The 13202-nt window shown below is 55.3% G+C and overlaps 1 protein-coding gene across 1 annotated transcript in view; it reads left to right on the forward strand.

Moving 5' to 3' along the window:
* KCTD16 (potassium channel tetramerization domain containing 16) overlaps positions 1-4519 on the forward strand; it is a 67515-nt gene extending 62996 nt beyond the window's left edge. Inside the window, exon 2 of the mRNA XM_086759204.1 lies at positions 3292-4519. Within this exon, the coding sequence (XP_086615330.1) occupies positions 3292-3743 (452 nt within the window). The 3' untranslated portion in view covers positions 3744-4519. The remainder of the gene's footprint in view (positions 1-3291) is intronic.
* Positions 4520-13202: the final 8683 nt, after the last annotated feature.

A 13202-nucleotide genomic window follows, 5' to 3' on the forward strand; every position in this document is an offset into this window, starting at 1 on the left:
GGACGCTGGTTTTCGCCCTCCCTGCGCTGCGGCAGCTGCTCAGCCGGGCGGGCGCCCTTCCTCGGGGCTGTTGGGAGATCTCAGCCCGCGCGTGCCACAGAGACGCTGTGTGCCCACAGCGTCCACCGCTGGACCCCAGCGCTCCTGCCGAGCCCCGCTTCCAGCTCCCCAAGCGCTGTGGCTGGCGGGGGGGTCTCTGCCCCGGGACCTCTCCAAGCCCTGCGGCTGTTTCCAGCACCCAGATCCCACCGGGTTTTGCTGTCCTGCCTCATGAACAGACGAATTTCTGCCTCCCGGCTCTCCCGCGGCATGCCCGTGGTTGGTGAATAAGTGACATTAGCATCTATTAGGTCTTAATTAATTTATAAAAGGCTTGTTTTGTGCTAAGGACGTCTAGACTGTAGGTGTGCCTGATAGCAGCTGGTGGGTCCTCCTGCCCATACAGCCACCCCTGAGCAGGATCCGGCCCCTCTGGCATGCCAACCAGGAGCCGCCCGGGGGGCTCCCCGCTCCCAGCATCTCTGCCTGTCCGCAGGGCCGGCCTGCAGCACCCGCGCCGCTTCCCTTCCGCCCGATGAGTTTTTGCCGTTCAAGCGCTGAGCGTTGGGCACTGGACTGAGCGTTGCGCACTGGACTGAGTGTTGGGCGCTGGACTAAGCGCTGCGTGCTGCGTCCAGGGAGGGCAGGGGCTCCGGAGCACAGGGAGCAGGCGGTAGCTCAGAACCCTCACCGAGCTGTAACAGCAGCTGCAACGAGGAGCTGCAGATCACTTCTGTTTCTCAGAAGCACGTGTGATCAGGGGTTTACAAAGGCTCAGTACGTAAAGCCTTTGTCAAAGCCAAGCAAGTATAAAATATTTCAATTTAGCCATTATTGACTTTTTCCAGACAAGGTGTAGCATGGGTCTTGAAGCCAGTCTATAAATTAAGCTCAGGCGCACAGCTCACAGACTGAACGGCTCCTTCATCATCGACAAGGGAGAGGAAGGAAGAGATGAGAAGGGGCTTCCTGACTTCAGGTTTTGCACCTGTTTTTGTAAATTATGTGCATTGTGTTCATGGTTGTGAAAAAGACAGAGAAATGGAGAGCAGGGTGGTGACCACTAGCGGTGCAGCTTTTAACGTTTTGCTGACGTGAGCTTGCAGACCCCCTTCTCCAGGGGCTGCTCCCAAAGTGCGGGGGTTCGAAATTGGCAGCAACAGTTTTTTGGTTTTGTTTTTTTTTTTTTTGTCTCATTTCTTTGATGAAGACCTGTTTCCAGAGTGGTGGCAGCAGGTGGTCAGCAAATGGAAGAGCTTCCCCATCGGCCTCACCCCCCTGCCACCCTCCCCGCAGCCACCCAGGAGCGACCGGCATGGCTACGATGGCAGTGCCACGCGTCGCCCGTCGCTGCTGCCAATCCCCGGGCCAGCGCCGCGGCTCCGACCGGCCTGTTCCCCGAGAGATGTGCCACAGGCCCTGGGTGCAGCTCTGGCTGTGGGACCCCGCGTCCTTCCGTGGGCGAGAGCAGGGGCTGGGTTGCTGGTCCAGAGTTGCAAAGCTAAGCCATGCTTTTCTAGATCTGGATAACGGTACCGATCTGTGTCAGATAGAAGTAATTACATTCTAGTGGGATGATGGATGCTTCCAAATGACATTTAAATCCGTGATTATTGCAGTGGTTTGGTCAGGGAACAGTTGTTCCCAATGCCAGCTCTTCCCCTTTGTCATGGATTGCTGCATTTGGGCAGGTCTCCAGCAGAAAAAGAAAAGATCAAGCCATGCGCCACATGAATCAGGAAATAAATTCGGTACAATTCGGGGGTTCCCACCACCGATGAGTTATGCAAACGTGTTTCCCAAAAGCCTGCAGCGGGCAGGCTGCCTCTGAGGTGAGGGGAGTTGTCCACAGGGCCTGGGCGGGCAGGGGGGACGTGGGGCTGGGACGCCCGGCAGGACGGGGGCTAGCAGCTCTGCCTGCGCCGTCTGACGGCCAAAGCTGGCTGTGCTCTCGAGCCTCAGGGCAGAAAAGATGCCTGGAGAAATTAGGGGTGCTACAGCTCTCAATAATGGAAAAGACCGTTCCCCAGACGCTATTCCCTGGAGATGGGGAAGCCAGGCACCTTCCGGTACCCAGTTCTGGTTTTTATAATGGGCTGTGCGTGTCCTTTGTGTTGTGGGAGATGTTTATTGACAGAGAAGCCAATGGTCACCTGAATACTGCCTGACGTGTTACTTGGAAAAGAAGAAACGGTCATATTTAATTGAATGAAAGTATACAGACCGTGATGATGACAGGCGAGAATAATAATGAACGTTTTTCTGCACAGTGGGAGCAGTACTGTCTGACTGTTTTGTTTAGACACAAGGAGCATCTTGGCTTGTTGTTGTGTTTCATGCTGTGGGGAAGCGTGTGATTTCCAGGGCCCCCTGTGGGGGTGTCGCGCGGGGATGCTGACCCCCAGGCTGCTGTGCCTTCGGGTGTTTGATGGGATGCAAGCAGCCCGGCGTTCCTGGGTGAGACCTGTCGGTCCCCGCAGCCACCTCGGGTGCAGCCTGGCTTCCTCGCGCGCCAGCCCGACAGACCCTTCCTATACGGACGAGCTCTGTCCCCTCCGGCCCAGCCTTGCCGTTATTAATCGCAAACCCAGGGAAGATCGGTGCCAAGAGGAGCTGTTGGACCCGCTGTGTTTTGCGGAGGCAGTAGCTGGGATGGGAAGGGGCAGCAGGCTGTGCCAGTCCTGCCTGCCAGGCGCTGCCTGCCTTTGGCAGCCAAAAATTCGTAAGTTGTCTGTTTTGAACTGGTACCCTTGGCCTCATAACCTCTGTTCACATCTATGAGTTTATTGGCCTCAAAGGAGCCCCACATGCAGGTAACGCTTGGAGGAATGGAGAGGGCAGGACAAAATCTGAAGTCCTCCTCCTGTTTTTTCTCTGTCTTTCCTCAGACAAAACTTCTGTGGGCTTCTCAGGATTTTCTCTTACAGGAGAAAAAGCCCCGTGGGATGTGCTCAGGGTTTGGCATCGGGTTGGTAGGTGGACGTAGCAGCAAATCATTAGACGCCTGAAAAGCACTTGGGTTCCCAAAGCAACGGTTGCTTGCTCTGGCTGACAGCCTGACTGGATCCTTGGGTGACCGCTCCTCACCAGGGGTCTCAGCACTTCCTGCCAGGCCGGCTGGCTGTGTCCCTCCCGGCTCCCATGGGCCCCGGCGGGCAGCGGCGAGCCCGGCGGTGGGCGAGCAGCCTGTTTCTGGGTGCGGGGGCATCAGAGCTGTTGGTAACCCCGAGACACTCTCTGTTCCTCTTGCAGGTGAGCCCTCCCGGTGGTCCTCGTCCCACTGCGACTGCTGCTGCAAGAACAGCAAAGGCGACAAGGAGGGAGAGAGCGGCACGTCGTGCAACGAGCTGTCGACGTCGAGCTGCGACAGCCAGTCGGAGGCCAGCTCCCCCCAGGAGACTGTCATCTGCGGCCCCGTCACGCGCCAGCCCAACATCCAGACTCTGGACCGGCCGGCCAAGAAGGGGCCGGTGCAGCTGCTGCAGCAGTCCGAGATCCGGAGGAAGAGCGACCTGCTCCGGACTCTCACCTCTGGCTCCCGGGAGTCCAACTCCAGCAAGAAAAAAGCGGTGAAGGAGAAGCTCTCCATTGAGGAGGAGCTGGAAAAATGTATCCAGGATTTCCTCAAAATCAAAATCCCAGACAGGTTTCCAGAAAGGAAACATCCCTGGCAATCCGAACTGCTGCGGAAGTACCACCTATAGGCTCAGGGTGGGGAAAGCACACGACCTTATTACCGTTAGGGCAAGATTCTAAGTGATACGAAAATAATTCCCAATAATAATTATTTCTTAGGTCACCAAAAAAAAACCCCAACCAACCCATCTCTATAGTGCTGCCTAATTTGCCTATTCACCTTAACATTTATAGTCATAGGGTAACGATATTTTTCCAGTCCTGGAAGCACAATGACAAATGCTTTTATTTGTAAACTCTGAGTCTTACACAAGCTGATACCTTAAGGGCACAACCGTTCCGCCAACGAGAGATGGATGCTCTTGTGCGGGTGCTGCTGGTGGCGGTGGGATCGTGGGCAGTGGCCGGGGGTGTCTGTGGGCTGCATGCCCTCTGCGTTCTCCTCGTCCTGTGTTCGTGTGGAGGGGCGTACGCAGCTGGAAGAACCGAGCTATGCCATGGCGGTTTACCTTACGCATGTGTGTATATATATGTGCATATATATATGTGTGTATATATATCTCTGTGTATATATATATGTATATATATAGCAATATATATCGCTTACAGATTTTCTGGCTCTCTCCTTATAACTGCACTTTCTCAGAAAAGAGCAAATTTTTAGCAGTCTGTGGATGTTCTGTTCCAGGGCTTGGAGGCTGAACAGCAGAAAGCCCGTCTCGCTGCCTCTGCACCGCTCCCCGCTCTCTCAGACCCCGTGAATGCATTTCGGTGCAGACCAGGGAGCAGCGTGTTGGTCTTCGTTGCCATCAGCAAAACATTCCGTTTGGTTTTGATGATCTTCCCTCTGTGTCCTGCCTCTTGTTGTGTTTTCCAAGGCTCTCCGGTGCCGGTGGGTTAAACTCCTGATGATCCCATTTGGAAAGCTGTAGGAAATCTCCCGGCCGGATGCGGTGGCAGGCGGCGTGGCTGTACTGGTGAGGATGGCTGATTGCTGTGGGCTTGCCAGGCACGTGTGCTGGGAGCGTTTGGCTCCAGCTGGCAGGGCGGGCAGGCCCGCGCTGGGTCCTGGCCAGCAGAGAGGCAAACACAAGAAATTATCTGCCTAACGAGCCACCTTCAGTGCTTGGGCTGGTGGGAATGGGGTACTAGAGGACGGGAGAAGCCCCGTTCCAGCCATGTGCGTTTCAAGAGAGCGTGCGAACCCCAGAAGACAGTACCCATATCCCTCCCGCAGGCGCCTGTCTCGGGGTCGGTCCTGTTGGCAGCCGGTAGCCAGCAAACCGCACCGCGTGGCCCGTGTTACCCACTGCGCGCTGGCCGGGGGTCCTGGGAAAGGCTGGTCCTGGCACCGACTGGGGCGCGGGAGCTCGGCGAAGGGGAGCGGGTCTGTGGGGTCCGACAGGCTGTCGTTGCCGGGGAAAGCCTGAGCCGCCAGCACGGAGCGCAGAGTGCCCAGAGCCGGGCGGTAGCGAGCGGTCAAAGGTGCAGGGCCAGGAGCAGGTGAGCTCGGGGGGCTCGGCTCAGGGCTCGGCACAGGGCTGGGCTTGGGCGAGCCCAGGGAGGCGACGGAAAAATGAATTGCTGCAGCTAAGCTGTTCTGGCCAGAGCTGGGAACAACCAGGGAGGGCATTTGAGATAAATGACTCCTTTTCTAAAGGCACGGGAAGAAGGAGGTTTTATATACATGTGAGAAATAGGGGAAGTGATAGTGCTGCTAACACAAAACACTTTGACTCTGACTTATTTAGCGTCCTACGGGTTCCAGGGCTTCCCCCCCTCTTAAGTTTCTTAAGTTTCACCCCCCCTCACCTGTGGGAGGTGATGTCAGGTACGCACAGGTTATTTCTGTTGGTCAGCATGCAGGTCCAGCACGGTGGTATGTCCGTGCTTGCGGGGCTCCATGGCGCCCATGCGCCTGGCTGTGACGCTGCTGTTGTGTTGCTCATCGCTCAGCAGATGTTGTGCAGGTGTTTACTGGTGAGGATGCAAATTTTACCAGCAAAAAGAGAAGCTATTATTGTCCAGAGTGATCCATAAGCACGGGCTGGCTGCAGGGAGGGGAGAACCCTCCCAGCGATACGTCTGGGTCTGTGGAGAGCAGGGCTGGGCCGTGGCAGCTCGGCGTTGCCTCTGCCGAGGCTGTGCAGGTGAGAAGGGCGCCGTTTCTGACAGCGAGCGTGCAGCGTTGGTAACGCAGAGCCAGGATTGTGAAACCAGGGATCTGGCCTGGGAAATGCTGGGCTCAGGGAGAAAACTCAGCGCTTTTTGGGATGGGGCTCTAGAACCACTTCAGGTTTTAAGACGTTCATTCACGCGTAAGCTCAGGCGTGGTAGTTGTGCAGCCTTCCACTTCCCTGCTCAAAAGGCAAGGATTTGCACATGGAAATCAGTGTTCAACACAAGGTCCACAGATTTGGCACCTCTTATTTGTTGGTTTGCTTATAACGTTTTTCTTTTCCTGCTGAACATCTCTTGCATCCTTATCCCCCGGCTCCGGCACCAGGCAAACAAAACCGGGGAACAGGCAGGGCTCTCCCTCGGGATTTCCGGCTGGGTCGCGGTGCGGGGTGGATCGCCCCTCTGCCTCCCCAACAGACTGCGGCTGAAGCCTTGTCCCTTCCACCGGTCCAGACCATTCCCTGTCTCTTTTTAATGTCACATGTGTTTGGGCTATAGGATGCGCGCGGCAGAGCGGAGGAACGGGCGCTGGAGGTGTGTTTGTGCGTGCGTGTTCCCAGACCGACGCGCGGGGTGCACAGGACTGTGTGATGATTAATAACTGTGGAAAAATTAGACCAAATGAAACGCTCCCGAGTGGGCTTGATTTATGTGGCCTTCATGTGCTCAGTTTTAGATGAGGTGGTTGTTACTCTCCAGTGCTGCAGAAATAAAGGTCTTAAACTTCAGTGATCGCGAGCCGGCCAAGCCTGCTGGGGAGCAGTGCTGGTCGCTGGTCAGGACGGCGCGGTGCCCAGGCGTGTGGGTGGGGTGTCAGCTCTGGGAGACCTCTTCCCCAGATAACGTCATGCACACGTCCACATGCATATATGCGTATATACCAGTACCTACACATGTATATATAGCTAGCCAGATATATACCTGCACCCAGGGGTGAAGGGCATAGGCTTACGCATTTTTGGCAGGGCTGTTCTCCCACGTCCGCAGGATGTAGCACCGCTCACGATGCCTAGGGCGTTTTTGGTCACTTATCAGTAGCAAAACACAGTGAAACTCAGTTAACAGAGTCTTTATTCTTTGTAAAATATCTGGGGAGCAAACTGGGCTCTGAGCTACTTTCCACACATAACAGACAAAGTGTAAGCGCCGTTGGATCTGATGTGAAAGCTTGCATTGACCTCAGCAGGACCGAGCCTCTCCCAGAAGGCCTTTTCTCAAAACCCATGGGGTGTGTGCCCGTGAGGAGAGCGAGCCGTTGCGCTGTGGTGATATTCACATCGCTGCCACTGCTCGCAGTGTTCATCGCTCTGTGCACGGCGCGCAGGTCTGGTTGGGGGGTGATGGTCTTGCGTAGCCGGTCTCTGGTTGCCGTGGGCTGTGCAGTCGCCTCGCCTCGGCTCTGCTCAGGACGCTGGGCTGCGGGAGCGCGGCAGGCGTGCGTACGCCTGCACGAGTGCACGTGGAACGAGTGCCTTGCGGGCGGGTGACACGGCCCCCCTGCAGCCCCCGGGTGCGCGTGGTGTCCGAGCACCGGCCCGGCCCTGAGCGCGGCTGGTGCCTGGGCTCGGCTCAGCTCCCGGCACAGCCGCATGCGTCCCTGCTGGCCTCACCAACCCATGCCTGCTTACGCCTTTCGTGGTCAGGAACGCTGCTTTTCCAAGGGCTTTGTCTGTGCCCAGGCGCCTCGAGGCTGACCTGAGCAGGTCTCAAAGCTCGGGGGAGACAAGGGAGAACCTGTGAGTTTACGTAGATAGACCCCTGGGGACCAAATTAATTTTTTTTCCTAGATCATCCACACACACCGCGTAGATGCTTCACAGCGTTCTGGGGGACGTGTTTTGGGTCTCTGGTTCTAGTTTTGTGAGTCCATTTGTCAGTTTTAGTCACAAAGCTGTGGGCTGAAGGAGAAAACAAGGTTGGTCTTCGCTGGTAAGGACCATCACGTAAGAGAGACTCCAGCCGTGTCTCACACCGCTCTCCTGGCCCTAGAAAGGCTGAGGAAAACTTTCCAGGTCCTTACCCTGCCCGAAGCCCTTTCCATCACTGCGAGAGTGCACGTGGACTTGACTTGCAGAGTACTTTGTGCATAAGGCCCCATGTGTATCATGGTACAAAATAATTGTCCAGTCTTATGGATAGTTTATGCCCCAGCGGGGTTTTGTAGATTAATAGTAAAAGAACAAAGAAGCACTTTTAAATTATTTATATTATAAAAAGACATTCTTTATTTTTCTTGGCATCGATATCACTTAGTTAAAGATCAGTTTATAAGTATGATATTGCAGATTTTAAACTATAGCAATGGTAAAGCAAACACAAAAAAGCAGAATTCAGAGTTAAACAGACAACTTACCAACGTGAAGCAGAAGGACGGCAGGGCCCAGCTGGTTGAATGGGAATTGTTGGATTTCGGCGGGGTCATCCTCCCTTTGCCCGTCTCCTCCGGCTGAGCCGCCCCAGCCCCCAGGAGCGGGCGCGCGGGGCAGGGAGCGGGGCTGGCCGCTTCCCCGCGTTGGCAGGACGCACGCCCCCCCGGGCGTTTTGGTTTACGTGGCGTACCCGCGTTCGAGGGGCGAGTGCTGCCAGCGCAGCGTTCTCCCAGCCAGCGCAGGTTGCAGAGGGGGGTTGGTGATTTTGCGGTCTGCGCGGGGCCTTGCTGGTGCGGCGTTTTCGGACCTCATCCGCGCGCCCGGCGGCTTCGCGGAGGCCGAGTCCGTCTGTTGCACAGTGACGTAGATTAAGTGGCACCCACTGAATTACCTCTCGACTTTCCAACGTGGTTCACTTGTACATAAGTGTAATGTCAAATTGTTTACAGGTTATTTTGTGCGTAATTGTGGAAAAAAAAAAAGAAGTTTTAACTACAAATTTAAAGGAATCAATTTTACTGGAAGGTGTTTAACCAAATGAATGTGCTTAACGCAGTATAGCCATCCTTGATTATGGTCTCACACGAATGCATGTATCTCCGTGTGTCGGTCCCCACCAGTGAGGTTGTTGGCAATATTCTGCAGTCTGTGAATAGCAAATATGCATAAACTACTGTGACTCTGGCAAATATAACTCGGTAACTGTTTCTACTGTGGTATGTAAAAAAAAAAAAACCTTGTAGCTTTTAGCCTGCTGTATTTCCCTGGTACAAATGACACCATGAAAGAGAGAGACATGCTGGAAAAAACCCACAAAAGTCATAGCTGTGGCCTGTGTGCAGTCATTCAGGCGGTGACAGCTGCCAGGTAGCTGCGGTCCAACTGCTAAAAATGTCTATTTATAGGGCTGGGAGGCAGTAAACGGACGCGTCGCTACCGCCTTCTGCTCCGGCGTCACTGCTGGCGGAAGAGATGACCTTTCCTTTAGGATGATGACAAACAAAGCCAGCCGCCCCACACCGGTGCTTTCCGTGGGCAGGTGAGGTGTCATGCAGGACGCCGGTGAAAAGGCCAGCTCTCCGTGTTGGGGCACGGGGCGGCTGAAAACTGCGCTGATCGTGTCTTGCCGTTCAGACAGATTGGTGCCTGCACCCTGTGAGAGCACAGAGGAATAAATAAGTTGGTACCCTTCAACTGTCACATATACACACATATATACATATATAGCTGGGTACGTACATGCTTTCTCACCCACGACCATTTAGCAGCAGCTCACGTTTACCAGTTCCCTGCGGGCTGGGGATTGTTCTCCCTTGAACGTGGTTTGGTTTTGGTTTTTCTCCATCATTTATTTCTGGGTTGGGGTGGTAGTAACAGTGCAGTGGTCGCAGGCTGAGACGCTGCTGCCTCACAGTCTTGAACAGAGATTCTCCGATGCCGTGATTTGCCAGTATGGTCACCAGCAGCAGAACTTCTGCAGAAGCCGTTGTGCCATCAGGGGTTACCTGCCAGAGTGTCTCCAAGAATATTTTGAAACTCTTTTATCCTCGGTCGTTTTAAAAACAGCTTGGCAAGGGATGGCTTTGCTACAGCTGGTGGCTGAGCCAGGGACGGAGATAACGCAGGGCATGGCAGGAGGAGGAGGACAGAGGGAGAGGCAGGGTGCCTCTTCGGCCATGGAGAGGCACCGGCTGTGGCCTGTCTCAGCGCTGGTCCCCTCACCGCCCAGCCCGGGTCTCGGGTGCCCAGTGGTGCCCAGCTGGGAGCCTTCGCCTTCCTCCGGGAGCACAGACAGAGAGAAGGGCTGCGTGGGTGGGAGGAAGCCGTTTGCAGTCCTCTCCCCTAGCAGATGGCAGACTCCTAATCCAGGTGTTTTGTCACATCTCCTGCCCTTCTGCTCAGCTCTCCGGGGGCACCGCTGTCGTTGCTGCTGTGAGTGTCCCAGCTCTCAGCGCTCCGCCAGCCAAACATACGCCTAATGCAACTGGAACCGGGAAGCATCGCTGTAGGCAAGCTGGCTCTGAAAAAGCCAGAAAACCAGGAAATTGCTCACTTGAGGGGCTGAGTATCCTGGGATGATTTTTACATTATTATTACTTTTAATGTGTGGTGCTTGGCTGTTGTTCAGAGGAAGCCCTTTCCCGTGGCAGATGGAAAGCAAAGCCTTTCTGGAAGTTACATCTCCTCAGATGGCAAGGCGCAATGCTCGCTGAGCGCCGCACGGCAGTCACAGCCTGCGATCGGCCGACGCTGGGAGAGCCACGAGCCAGGTGACAAAGCGATTCCCATCCCAGCAGATGGGCCTGCTGTCACTGGTGACAGCACGCCAGCGCCCGCGGAGCCAGCAGCGGGGGCCCTGCGGCCCCTGAGCGGCCATCACAGCCCCCGGCGAGCTCCTCCCAGATGAACAGCCGGAGCCAGGAGATGGGCAGGACGGGCAGGGCTGACTGTGCTATCGCCTCATTGTGTCTGGGGCAGCGTTGCGGGTAGTCCTTGGGAAGCCGGGCTCTACGAACAGGCCTCGTCACGGAGGTGTCGTGACTGCGCTGGCCAGCTCCCCAGTAATGAATCCCAAGAAAAGCTGAACTGTTATGGAACATATTACTGTCCTCATTCCCTCTCATGGGGAGGTTACAACAAAAAAAACCCACTTGTTCTTCTTTCCTGACTGCTGAGGTGGGGACAAATTCCAGCAGTGGGGAGGGAAAAGAAATGTTCGGAGGCGTCAGGCACGACTCAGCCCAGGCTCTGGGTCCAGCTCCTGCCCCTGTCCGGGTTGGGTCCCCCTCTCCACCTCTCCATCCTTCCAGCTGGCCAAGGAGGGGGACACCTTGGAAGCACCGGCAGTCGCTGGTGTGGTGCAGGGCACACTGCTGTCCCGGGCAGGGGCTCAGCTCTGCCGCCTTTTCTAGGGCAGGAAGCTGAATTTTGCTATTCCAGCACTTCTGAGAACTGGTTCCTCTTCTTTCTGTGTTGGGGCAGGTGTGAAAGAGCGACGGAGGTTCAGGTTAGAATATCTGTGTGGTAATTACTGAGGATTTAATTGCCTTCCCTGTGCAGCACTGTATGATGTGCATGGCAAGCAGGAGAGATTCCCTTTGATACCAGGTGATATCAGAAAATAATGTTAATCCGCCTTACAACTCTATCATTAAAGGAGCTTATAGACAGAGGTATCTATTTGCGTATGCACGTGGCTCTTTCTCGCTGGCTGCGTTGCAGTCGTTGTAGCCTGTGACCAGAGCGAGCAGTGGCCCGGCTGGACTTGCCTGGGCCACGCAGGTAAGTGGCGGTGGGAGAGCAGGAGTGGCCAAGCACATCGCTTGCCAGACCTTCTCAGAGGGGGACACCTCCGCCCCAACGGCATCCCCGTGAGACGCCATGTCCGGGCAGGGTCCGTGCAAGTGTGTGTGGGCTGGACAGAGGTGGGAATGAGTTGTTGCTGTGCCACAAAAGCAGAGAGGAGGAAGAGCGCAGCAGCTTGCTCGGTGGTGTCCGGAGGAGAGGGAAAATCCCTTCTGCTCCCAGGCAGGGCTCGGGTGGGACCGCGGCGGCTGTGACGCAGACCCTCCATGTCCCTGCTGTACCGTGGGCTGGGCAAAGACAAAATCCGTGGCAGAGAGCTGAGGCGGTGGGACGGCCACACGCCAGAGCAGAGAGCAGCAGACGCTCGCTTCTCGCTCGACTTTTCCCTCCGGTTGAGGGAGCAGCGTGCTGAGGAGCTGGGGCTGCCCCAGCCTCCGCTGTCGAACGGTCTGTAGGGGAGACCCCTGTAAATACAGCAGGTTAAAAACTGGCAACCCAACAGCAGATCTGTATTTAATGCAGACGTTTCCCATGTTTTGTAGTATTGTTTTATTGATAAATAAAAACCAACCAAAGACAAAAAAAGGCATCTGGTATTGTATGTGCGACCTGGACTGTGCCACTCGCGTGCGCTCACCTGCAAAAGGGGGATGGCCCCCGTCCCGGGGCAGCTGCACAGCCCCTGTCCTCAGCTTCACAACGGGGTGGCCACAGGAGACCCCATCCTCGGCTGTGGGTCACACCGAGGAATTTGGTGGTCAGCCCCCACGCTGTCGCTGACAGTGCTGGAACCAGTGCGTACCACCCTCAGTCAGACGGTTTAGCTTAAAATTTGGGGAGAGAGTCTTTTAAAACTACTTGTTGACCATAGGTTATTAAATAGCTGAATACACCCCTGTTACCTGGCCAGCCATGAGCTGCTGGGATAAGTAAGGAATTCTGCATGGAAGCCGTGCAGATCTCTCACCATCACCCACCCCGCTTCTTGCCCAGTGCCTGTTCCACCCCCAGCGCAGGAGCTGCAGGGCTGGAGAGGACGCTTTGTCCCGTGAGAGCACGGAGAGGTTTCCTGCTCATTCCTGAGAGCACACAGCATCTCTGCTGAGCTCAGTCCCTGTCCCACTCCTGGATCAAAAGTGTGAACCAGGCGCTGGATTTCAAGACAGACTGGAGTTTTCTGTCACATAAGAAATCACTTCAAAAAATAATTAAAATATCAAAAGTGTAGATTAGCAATGTAAATCAGAACAAAAGTACTGCGTTCAAGGACACTGAGTGCTAACCAAACCGGGCTCCAGCTCTCAAAGCCACCCCAGACTCACGTTAAAACCGGCCGTGACGCCGGGGCGCAGTTCTGCAGCCCCAGGCCCAGGCCACCATCCCCTGGCAGGGGGGTCCCCGTCCGCCCGAGCGACACCGATGGGCTGAGGTGCGGCCCGTGCTCTGCTTCTTCCTGATCCATCACCTCAGCGCCTTCTGCGCAGTCACAAACATTTCATTTTCACTATTAATGCCAGCATACCTCTTGTACAGAAGTGTGGTGGCATGAATTGATTCAGGGCTGAAAAATAAGAACCAGTCCTAAAACAGAAATCTTTCCTTCACAACTGGCATTGAGGTCTCACTTCTTGGCCACTCTGCTTTCCATGCCTATGTATGCATATACATGAG

Source organism: Chlamydotis macqueenii, chromosome 14 (genome assembly GCF_036417535.1).
Source record: "Chlamydotis macqueenii isolate bChlMac1 chromosome 14, bChlMac1.mat, whole genome shotgun sequence".
Lineage (NCBI taxonomy): Eukaryota > Metazoa > Chordata > Aves > Otidiformes > Otididae > Chlamydotis > Chlamydotis macqueenii.